The sequence below is a fragment of the Ciona intestinalis genome, unplaced genomic scaffold (genome assembly GCF_000224145.3).
Source record: "Ciona intestinalis unplaced genomic scaffold, KH HT000023.2, whole genome shotgun sequence".
Taxonomy (NCBI): domain Eukaryota; kingdom Metazoa; phylum Chordata; class Ascidiacea; order Phlebobranchia; family Cionidae; genus Ciona; species Ciona intestinalis.
The window spans coordinates 7,323-18,603 of record NW_004190345.2 but is presented as its reverse complement, the minus strand read 5'-3'; the positions used below and the strand labels follow the sequence as shown (position 1 = coordinate 18,603).

General features: G+C 39.9%; 1 protein-coding gene across 1 annotated transcript in view; it reads right to left on the bottom strand.

The window, feature by feature from the left end:
* LOC100175294 (protein furry homolog) overlaps nucleotides 1-6,287 on the bottom strand; it is a 9,235-nt gene extending 2,948 nt beyond the window's left edge. The window contains exons 1-18 of the mRNA XM_009862648.3: nucleotides 6,162-6,287; nucleotides 5,865-5,974; nucleotides 5,519-5,626; nucleotides 5,086-5,237; nucleotides 4,696-4,838; nucleotides 4,292-4,442; nucleotides 3,877-4,007; nucleotides 3,566-3,665; nucleotides 2,653-2,736; nucleotides 2,265-2,452; nucleotides 1,977-2,037; nucleotides 1,748-1,848; nucleotides 1,252-1,374; nucleotides 952-1,035; nucleotides 826-886; nucleotides 651-710; nucleotides 528-588; nucleotides 151-323 (exon numbers count right to left, since the gene is read on the bottom strand). Coding sequence (XP_009860950.2) covers nucleotides 151-323; nucleotides 528-588; nucleotides 651-710; nucleotides 826-886; nucleotides 952-1,035; nucleotides 1,252-1,374; nucleotides 1,748-1,848; nucleotides 1,977-2,037; nucleotides 2,265-2,452; nucleotides 2,653-2,736; nucleotides 3,566-3,665; nucleotides 3,877-4,007; nucleotides 4,292-4,442; nucleotides 4,696-4,838; nucleotides 5,086-5,224 — 1,660 coding nt within the window. The 5' untranslated portion in view covers nucleotides 5,225-5,237; nucleotides 5,519-5,626; nucleotides 5,865-5,974; nucleotides 6,162-6,287. The remainder of the gene's footprint in view (nucleotides 1-150; nucleotides 324-527; nucleotides 589-650; nucleotides 711-825; nucleotides 887-951; nucleotides 1,036-1,251; nucleotides 1,375-1,747; nucleotides 1,849-1,976; nucleotides 2,038-2,264; nucleotides 2,453-2,652; nucleotides 2,737-3,565; nucleotides 3,666-3,876; nucleotides 4,008-4,291; nucleotides 4,443-4,695; nucleotides 4,839-5,085; nucleotides 5,238-5,518; nucleotides 5,627-5,864; nucleotides 5,975-6,161) is intronic.
* Between the last annotated feature and the right edge of the window lie 4,994 nt (nucleotides 6,288-11,281).

Sequence of the window (11,281 nt, the reverse complement as noted above, 5' to 3'; positions counted from 1 at the left end):
GCTAACCACTACGCCACGGCGATTTGATACTAAACAGGTTTTTGTTCTTAATGTATTTTTATTGTTTTGCTACTAATTGCTTAGATATAGTTGGCCTAGTATGCTGAAAATAATGCCAAAACTAACTATTAATAAGAATATAAAGGATATTAAAATGCGCCGCGATGTTTGCGAGTTTCGAACCCAGGTTCTTGCAGCTGCTTTTACTCAAAACATTGAACTCGTAACAAAGTTCTTGGTAGAGAGGGAGGAATATTAGAAATACTTGGGACACCTCGTCACCGGGACAATCTGTGGCTAATGTGTTCAAATATTTGAACCACCTGTGGAATGGATGTTTTTATGGTTGACTAATCACCCAACAATATTTGGAAGGCAAGGTTTTGTGTTCTATCTATATACGCAAGGTTCTTGTCATGGAATTTAGATCAAAGTTACCGACTTTTTGTAAGATTTAACGGATCGTACCCCAAATGCATATGGTCCCATAAGGGATGAGGTCCCATATTTTCAACCAAAGTATTTACCTCGAGGAGTTGCTCGACAAATCTTTTTCAACGACTTTGTTTTCGACTTCGTGCGGAATGTCTGTGGAGTAATCGTCGTCATTATTAATAATTTCGCCACCGTGTGGGGGTAAACAGCCTCACCTTCGATGTTTTCAACCAACAATGAATCCAAACTTGAACTTTTTGAATCAACGTAGTAATCTGCAACAAGTATTATATATACCAACAACAACAACCACATATATGAACATGATATTAAGTTGTGTTGAAGTGTGACCTCAACACTTTATATATTATATCAACGACCCCAACCAACCTTCACTTTGTTTGAATGGACTAGCGGGTGGTACGAACAACATTGTGGTCGGTTCATCGTCCTGCCAATACAAGATATGTTTGTTATGAATAATCACGTCATAAAACCCATGATGATCCAACTCACGTGACGTTCGCTCATGGTTGCCATGGACGACATACTCGATGAAGCGGAACCAACGTACTCATCTTCAGGATTCTCGTGGCAAACCTGGTTATGATGTCATAATGATCGTCAATTTAAACATTACAAGTGAAGTATTGAAGCCATTCTAGGTCTGTGCAAAAGAATTCTAAATCGGAAAATGGTAATTGTTCCAACCCTGTTGTCACTAATGAGTTGTAGCACCCTGGATATTCGGGTAATGGCCGACTTTTCAACATGGACAGAATCTTATATTTATATAAAAGGATTTAGGTCACAAACCACTGAAGTGAGGTCGTATTCTTCCGGTGGCTCCTCAAACTGGTTGCCACCGTCACTTGTGGTTGTCACATTATTTGCACGATTCCAATGCAAACCAGTGTTGAATGTATCGTTGCTCTCACCCTGGGAGGGAGTGTTACAATGGAGGGAAAAGGGTTAGGATAAAAAGAATGGAAACTTTACATAAATAAAATTGAAAACAATTACAAAGTTTTTTTTCACATACTTATACACACCCATCCCTATACCAGCGGTTCCTAAACTGGGGGGTGTGTGTAAGATTCAAAAGAAGAGGCGCGAAAAACAATAATATAAAGTAATACAGCAAGTGTTATATTTAACAAAAAGAGGGGCACGAGTTTTGTTGGGATTTTTATTGGGAGGCGTGTTTCAAGATGTTAAAGAACCCCCACCCTATATTATATGACCCTCATATAACTCCCAGTTCTTTATTCACTCCCCACCCCCCCTCATACAACCCCCACCCCACCCTCACCTCCACCTCCAGTTCATTAAGGAAGTCAAAATCCCTCAGCACTCCTCCGAAGCTTGGGTCGTCTACAACGCTAACGTCTTCCCTCGACGAATTCATCTTATCTGTGGTGTGTGGGTTAAATATTTGAGATTTAAAGTATATGAACGCCAAGTATATGAACGCCAAGTATATGAACGCCAAGTATATGAACACCACAGTACGTTTGGGTTAACTTATATTACATTCTCACCAGGTTGGCTGTGATTGGTCGATTCCGTTGCGTGGTTGAGTGGTTTCAGCATATCTTCGTTCTGGGGAAAATAATATGTGTTGTTGATGTTTGGATTATTAAATATAGTAACTCGTAAGCGCAAGGTGTATGGAACCCATGTGTTATAACGACTGTCGTTCACTATTACTTGAGATATAAGGCTCGCTGTGGCGTCTACAACTCAGTGTTTGCTTTGTAACTTGAGTTGCTATCATGTAGCGGAGCAATGATGAATAAGTTGAATATATCAACAACACAAGCACCCACCTTCGCAATTTCATTCGTTTTATCATTGGCTGCTGTAAGTTTTGATGAGAAACAAGCGTTGATGGTTGAACGCACGAGTTCTCGTGTATTTACTTGCGAGGGGACCGGATGATGCCAACTGCTCACCATCGGCTCCATCGTACGATAGTCATAAACATTCATTGAGAAGATTTTGCCGACGTTCCGCTCTGGTGGGTTATGTTAATAAGTTTATTTGTTTTATGTTTTAATATCAAAGTACACTTGTTTCTTTTTTATTCAAATCGTTTTTTTACCGATTTAATATTTTTCACGACTGTGGTTTTGCTGCTAACCCTCCTCTCCTTCGTTGTTAATTTATTATCAAACACGATGGCAAAGATTTATTAAACAAACACAAGTTATTCACCTTTTTCGTTCTTCTTTAAATTATTGAGGTCGAAATCAAACGACAACGTCAACCCTGGTAGTTCGTACTGAGTGCTTGTGGCGCCTGCGGTGGCAAAACTTAAGGTAATTTGGTTTCTTTATCATTGTTTTCAATAATAAAGATTAATAGTGTAGTATACAAGAGTTATCAATATAATCACAAGCTGATGTTTTTAAGTCGCCCATGGTAAAACCTCACCCATATAACACCTCACCCATATAAAACCTCACCCATATATAACCTCACCCATATAGAACCTCAGCCATATAGAACCTCAGCCATGGTAGAACCTCACCCATATAAGACCATCACGCCATATGGTACCTGACCCATATAGTACCTCACCCATATAGGACCTCACCCATATAGATCCTCACCCATATAGAACCTCACCCATATAGGACCTCACCCATATAGGACCTCACCCATATATAACCTCACCCATATATAACCTCACCCATATAGGACCTCACCTATATATGACCTCACCTATATATAACCTCACCCATATAGAACCTCACCCATATAGAACCTCACCCATATATAACCTCACCCATATATAACCTCACCCATATATAACCTCACCCATATAGAACCTCACCCATATAGAACCTCACCCATATATAACCTCACCCATATATAACCTCACCCATATAGAACCTCACCCATACAGAACCTCACCCATATAGGACCCCACCCATATAGAACCTCACCCATATAGAACCTCACCCATATAGGACCCCACCCATATATAACCCCACCCATATAGAACCTCACCCATACAGAACCTCACCCATATAGGACCCCACCCATATAGAACCTCACCCATATAGAACCTCACCCATATAGGACCCCACCCATATATAACCCCACCCATATACAAACCACCCACCGACAACTTTATGTGGGGACAGAGTGGCAGGCAGTACAAGATGCGACGATCGTGAAACAGCGAGTTTCAGAATATTCAAAGCTTCGTTCCAATCCTTGCCCTGCAGGGGGTTGTGGGTTAGTTATAAAGGGAGGTGCGGTAAGTATATAATTATAACATGGTTGTTCTGTTTCATACAACTCTTGTACAAGTTATCGTTTAGTATGGTCCACATACACCAACAACGGTAGCTGCATCGAGCCTTGAACCCGTAACCTATTAGATGGAGGCCAGCGGTGGATGAGCCAGCACACACCCATACACTAACTTACATGCAGATGTTCGTACACAACACACAACACGCTGTTGATAATCGTCGTGTGTTCCTCATTCGATAAAACGCTCGACAACGACAATAAATTGAACAACACTTGTAGACAAGGTCCATTCATCGATTGCGGGCCTGTATGATGTCATATTGGTGTAAGAATAATAGAATTGATAAACTGTTTAATTTATTTAATAAGTTTTGTTAACGCAGCTTATCAAACAATACATTTGTGGAAAGATGAAACAAATGTTGTTACAACTTATGGATAAAATTGGGGGCAAAACTTAGATTAAATAAAAAGACTTATATTTATACCCAAGTCTCCATAAATTTCCTCCAGTAGTTTTAGAAAACTAAACAAGGCACCCAATGACATCACAACCGTGTATATGACATCATAATACATAACAACCCACCTTTCCCAAGGATCTCGGTCAATATGAGCAACTGGTGGATGATGAAGTCCGGAAAAGTATCGGCCGTATATTTGCACACCACGCTCACCCACGTTTGGGGGGTCTTGTTGTACGTTTTGTTTGCGTACAAACTCATCACGTGGGCAAGAGACTGTGGGGGGGATGGGGGTTGTTACTTTAATGGTATTGCTGATAATTTAGACAACACATTAGTGACCATTGGGTTGAAACAATTCCCGGTAAGTGTTCCAAGGACACATACACAAGGAATGGTGGCAGCAAGATTCAAACTTGTAGCTAGACACCTAACCATTGCGCCAAACCTAAATTACGATTCTCAAAGACATTATCGTTTTGTCTGACATGACTTACATAATAACCCCCAAACATAAACAAACACCAACCTGTAACTTGACTTTGCTTTTATAATGCTCAACGCATATTTGCGCAATGTTTTGCGCGCACTCGCAGCACGCTACATCGGGATTGTTGAAGTTTAGCGCGAGGTACGGGAGTAACGCGACGATGCTACGGGGGAATCCCCCACCTGTCATAATGGATATTATTATCAACATTGTTACATAATATATAAACAGGGGTATATGATGTTTGTGTAACAGAAATAGTGATTATTCATCGTAATAGCTATGTAGGTAATATGTCAACAATGCTATAAAATATAATAATGTGGGGTAAGATGGGACACCTTCAGCACATAATATCCCATATTTCCTAATATCCCTGGTAGCAACAATACATGTATCGGTTATAATTACATATAGTTATAAACAAACCATCTTGTTGCGAAACAATGGGTGAATGAATAGCGATTGTGAGGTCAGATAAGATGGAGAACGCAAGGTGAAAGGTGGAGGATAATGTCAAACTTTTGATGAGGTAACTTTGTAGTCCCATGTAACCGGGCCATTCCATCTGGGAGAAGTACCTGGGGGGGGGTGTTAATGTGAGCATGCGGTGTATGGATACTACATGTGTACACCTCATGCTCACTGTCGAGTTATTACATGGGTGTCTGTCCGATAAGTTTTACCTTGACAGTGAGTATGAGGGGGCATATTCGCTGCTGTTTCCCAGAGAATACCGGGTTCAAGACTCGTCCTTGCTACCATTGTGGGTGTATGTGTCGTATTTACTAATGGGTTGTCCAATCACCCACAAAGTTACAAACAACATTCGTGTTATACTTTCTACAATTACCCCACCCACCTTTCCACGAGCGATTTATCCTCGTTCAAAATATCGATTCGTTCCAAACATTTCTCGAGGATCTTGATCGTGGTCGGATTCAAGCAACCCGATCGTGATGAAGAATATCTGGGGGGGGGTGGGTTAAGTTACTACAACCTAGCGTTGGTAAATTACAAGGAGGCCCATGTCAATATAATATTATTTCTGAAAGCAAACATCTTATATATAGTTGATGAATGTGGATATTTCATTGTTCCCGTTCACACTATGATGTGGCTCGCCACGATGCAAAAAGAACAAACAAAGAAATATCTACACCCAGCGTTGTTCAACACAGTTATTCCAACATAGACATCATATTAACCTGAACAATCAACTTTTTTTGTTCATCTTTGTTCGAATCTTCGGTGATTGTTGCACTTGTGTGATGCGATAACTCACTCTGTGATGTCATAGAACCATCCGATTCATGATCTAAACAATGGATTGTTAACGAGCTGTGTTTAACTAATACAGAGCAGACGAGGCTCGTTGCTGCTATTGTGGGAACGTGTGTTCTTGGACAAAACACGGCAATTGTTCCAACCCAGTGGCCACTGAGTTGTCCAAATTGTCAACCATATAAACCACCCAACTCGACATCAACCAACCCCCTCATTACCTTTGATATGAATCCTCACGAGCGTGTCGACTTTGACTTCTTCTATCAACTTCTTGGACAATGTAACGGACCCCGACCTTTTATGGTGGTGGGTTTTAACATGGGCGGGCCGTAACTCCGGGGGCGACTTCATGGGTTTCGGGAACATTTTGTTCGGCCGGTTCACCTGGCGCCTCGTGTGGCTGGTAACATAGAAATAAAATTCATTTGTTATTGAATTGTAAAATAAAAATTTAGTATTTTTAAGTTAAAAACCTGCAAATATTTGCAAGACTTTTTTAACACAGGTATATAACAGAATATTTTATCTTAGAAATGAAATTAATTTTTTTTAATTTCTTGTTAATTTGTTGCTGAAATACAAACATAGTTTTTAATTATATAAAAATGTTGCAAATATTCGACTTACTTCGAAATATTGGTCGGTATATTCTCGCACGTGTGTAGCAGTGTTAATAAGATTTCTATGGATTTACTTTGAAGCTCACTACTGCCACCATCAGCCACACAATCCAATAAACAACAAAGTAGTTTGTAAACACAGTTGGTCGGCATGGGTGAGCCCAGGGCCCGGAATATCTGGGAACAAAACAAAGTTGTAAAACAAACACAATTGTGAAAGCGATTATAAAAACTCTGCTGCCCAACACACCCCCTACCTGCAAGGCACGATTAACATAATGCACATGATGCGACTCCGTAGCGAACTTAAGACATTCTCGTCCCAAACCATCGACGAAATTCTTCTTTGGCGACTAAATATTATATTTCTATGGTTAGTTTTTTATTTCTATTAGGATAAAAAATTAGTTTTATTTATACCGTTAACAATATAGACGACCCATTAGTGATCACTGAGTTGGAGGCAGGCGGGCTAGTAAACTATGCTACGGCGCCAATAACCTTATTTTATTCAACCTTTCACACAAACAGTAAACCCCCAACCCCACGCACCATAAACTTGAAAATATTTTTCACTTTTTCCACGAACGTCGTTAATTGCTCGGTACTCCTTAATGCTGTGCATTTGGGTGTTACGTCCTCGTTCAACCAAAACTCATTGTTCGGCCTGGAATGTCAAGCATGTATAAGAAGATTTGTCACAAACTTTGTTTTTAACTCACCATAAAGTTAAACTTTTAAGGAAATTCAAAACAAAATTAGAATCAACGATTTTTCGTGGCGTGGCTGTTTCATCTGGAACTAAAATATTTGGTTTAACATTAAATAAAAAATATTTATCCTTTTAAATATGATATCCAAGATCCTATTAATGAAGCAAATCAACAGTCGTTAAAACACGTTACTATGACAACAAACTCACCAACAACTTGTTTGCCATCGTCGTCACTTCCCGGGTGAATAAACGAAATCGAATCCGAACGTTTCTCCCAAACTAAACATAAGTTTCAGCAAACTCAGTGGTTATTCACGCTAACATAAGTATGAAGCAAAGTATTTTGAAAACCCCGAATAGCATGGCATGTAATAGCTAACATTAAGTTAAGTATATGAGCCAACACCCCTGCAACCCCCACATTAAACTCACACGAAGTGAAGAAGAACGGCGAACTTCCATCGACAACTTGTACACGAGGACAATTTAATAAAGATGAAGAGAATATCTGGTGGTTTGGATATTGGGTGTTAGTGGGGTAGTAAGGCTGTAATAGATCTTGTACGGGGGGTGTTCAATAGTAAGGACTTGCGATTTATATTGGAGTTGACAATTTTAACATAAACCTAAAAAAAGTCGGATTGGGCTTTTTGGCATTTTTACTGTTGTACAGCACACATGTGTGTACACGCACATAACATATATCTATAAACATAGAAATATATAAATAACCATACACAGTGCATACTACAGCCCACCTTGGCCTCCTGGTTGACCTGAACATCAAACAACCGGATCATCAGATTCAACAAAAGTTTTGACGACGATTTCGATATTTCTTCCAAGTTGTTTTGATCAACGCCGAGAAGAAGTGCGAGGATTATTTTGTCCGTGTATTCCTGGGGGGGGAGGAACAAATTTTAATGCCCAAAATATAAATGCATAATATATGTAATAGAATGAAACAACATAATAGATATTCCAATAAAGGTTATATAAACATGGGGAAGAAATGAAAATTAATGTCCTCCTACCTCCCAATCCATGTTTAATTGTTGAAGTTGAACCAACTCGGATAGAAATAAACAAGCAATGTTGCATCTGGAATAATAATGGGGGGGGGTAGTGTATGGTGTATTATGGTTGTTTATTATAAATTGGTTCGGGATCTTCAGAATAGTTAGAAACCTACTAAGTGCCACAGACACATAAGCCCACGATAGCAGCATCGAGCCTTGAACCCATTACCTCTGGTTATTACGCAAGCACTCTAACCACAACGGGGCCAATATGTTGAACATCAAACACAACCACTCACCTCAACAAACCATCATCATGTAGATTGCTCGCTACTAAATATTCATGTAGTTGTAGATAGTACAAGGTGGAGGGTATGGGCAGGTCGGGTGGGGGGGTTAGCTGGGGGTGGGGGTTAGGAATTATTTTAGTTGTATTGAAGTTAAAACCATCACATTTTCATCCATATTATAAGCAAGCATTATCTACCAAGGTACCCACCTCATGCTCACTTATCTTGGTTTGATTCGGCAAGCTACGTCCGATGCCTTTCACGCTCCTGTGAAACAAACCATGACAAAGTTTAAACAAATATGAGGTTGATAAGTTTGGGACAAGCTAGTAGCAATGACCAGGGTTTGCCTAAATATATTTAAAGAAAGGGAAGAGTAAACACCAAAACAACATTTGTTTTACTCGTTAAAACACAAAAGTATATACAACCCCCGCTAATATATACAACCCCCTACCCAACCTTTGCTTGGTTTCATGCAAACTATGCCTGGAGTTGAAACCTTCGACGTCCGTTCTCATGGTGGGGAGCGAGAACACTGAGAGTGACTTCCTGTTTTGGTGCGGATGAATTTCTACCATTGGAACTTTATTCTTGCGCGTAGTAACATCATCTTTATGATGTAACAATGGTTCATGTTTAGGTAAATGACGTAGAGATAAATGACGAGACGTATTCGCTGATTTCGTGAATATCCTCGTGTCGGTCGTTGGTAATTGTTGAAACGATTTCGATTGTTTGTTCATAACGACCACATTGTCTCCATTATCGACCAAACAATTGAAACTTTCCCCTCGTTTCGGCGAACCTCGTACTTTTATGGGGATCGCTTCTCTGGTTTGTTTGACCATGATGTTAAAGTAAGGGGAGTCGGCCCCGGGTACGAGTTGAACTATCGGAGGTTCCGCCACCTATGGGTAAAGTATACGATGTGGTTTAATTACTTTAAGTACGAACCATAACATTATGGGGTCACGCTACATGGTTGGTAACTTGGGTGTAATGAACACAAAGTTTATTTTAACTTTTGGAAACGAGTTTTTTTTGTCCATTAACTTCATGAGCATTAGATCGGGGCCAGACTGACGTTGCCCAAGTTATGTAACATTGATCAATATAAATAATAAACATTCGACCACTTCACCTCGCATTCATTGACAAGATACTCCACAACTTCCTTTGGGTTGGCACGAGCGATGCAAGTCATAATATTCATGGCTGTACGACTCAGCACTTCTGTTGCGCGTAACGACAACAACGAACAACAATATAACACGATCACGTGTAAATTGTTACGATTGATTTGCGACAACGTCGACCAATTCGAATTAATCTCCGATGAAAAGATTTCATGAAACTGAAAAATAAGGAAATAAAACTCAGGTTCCCTGCGAGATACAACATAGGAAATAAAAACAAACCAATAAATACCCATTGGGCAGGGTGGTTGATAGGTTTGGGGATAATAAGAATAAATGTAAATGGATACCGGGTTCAAGGCTTGACCCTGCCACCGTTGTGGGCGTATGTGTCCTTGGGCAAGACACTTACTTCAACCCAGTGGTCACTAATCGGTTGTTCAAGTTGTCAGCCATACATAATCACCCACAAAGTTACATACGTGGTAAGAACAATAAAACAACCATAATCACCTGTATTGATATGTAAGTGAAGTTGCACAGAATGAAGGTTGTTGTTTTATGAGCGGCCCAGCGTGGTTCCTCCCCCCCGCTAAGATGGAGGTTGATGTTACGCAACCATGGGCTCAAATATTGAAGCATCCAACGCTGACCAATGTCATTGGAGGTTAAGAAACGTGAGAAGATTTCTGTGGGTGGTGGTTGGTTAGCAAGAATATAACAACGGTTGCTGCGAGGTTTAATAACTGATGAAAAGTGAGTCGAAACAATAAAGTATTTCACAGAAAATCTAAAAAAAACTAGTTTTATATTTTTGTTATTTCACAAACAAGAACAACAAAGTAACCAAACCTGACAATAGAGCGGTTGTTAGTTGTGGATATTTTGTTGACAATCTTTGTGAGCATAAATATTGGAGGGTATTGGTGGGTGGGTTGGTGGGTGAAGGGGGTGGGGGGTCTACGGGGGTCAGCTCCGATGATATCCTGGGGTAAGACGGGGTTAATATGTTTTCGTTGGGGGAACATTGAATTTTTAGTATAATCAAAATCACCCACAAGTTACATATGTGGTAACACGAAAGCAGACACGAGGTGTATGAAATACAATATTAGGCAACATTGTAAAACGCAGCTAAATTCATATTCCTTAAACACAAGGAAACATTGTCACCTTTCTTCGACTCTCTTCAACAAGCATTGAGCTTGTTTAGCGACGTCATCATCGGCAAGGAAGAATAACGATAAGTTCATCATAACTACGTTGTTGTACGGGTAGGCTCTGTGGGGTTAGGGGGTAGGGGGGTGTGTAGGGTAACTTAGTTATAGGGGGTAAAGTGGTGTTTATTAAGGCTTGAATATGATTTATAAAGTAATTATTTATATTACGGGACAATATAAACTAACTTTAAATACAAGCAAATTATAATTACAATCATATGATACAGTATCATGACCAATTCACGTGAAATTAAACCCCGCAGCCACGCCCAGGAAACACCCTTGAGCGACCAACTTGGATCCTGTGAAACATTTGCCGACCAACCACTCAATAA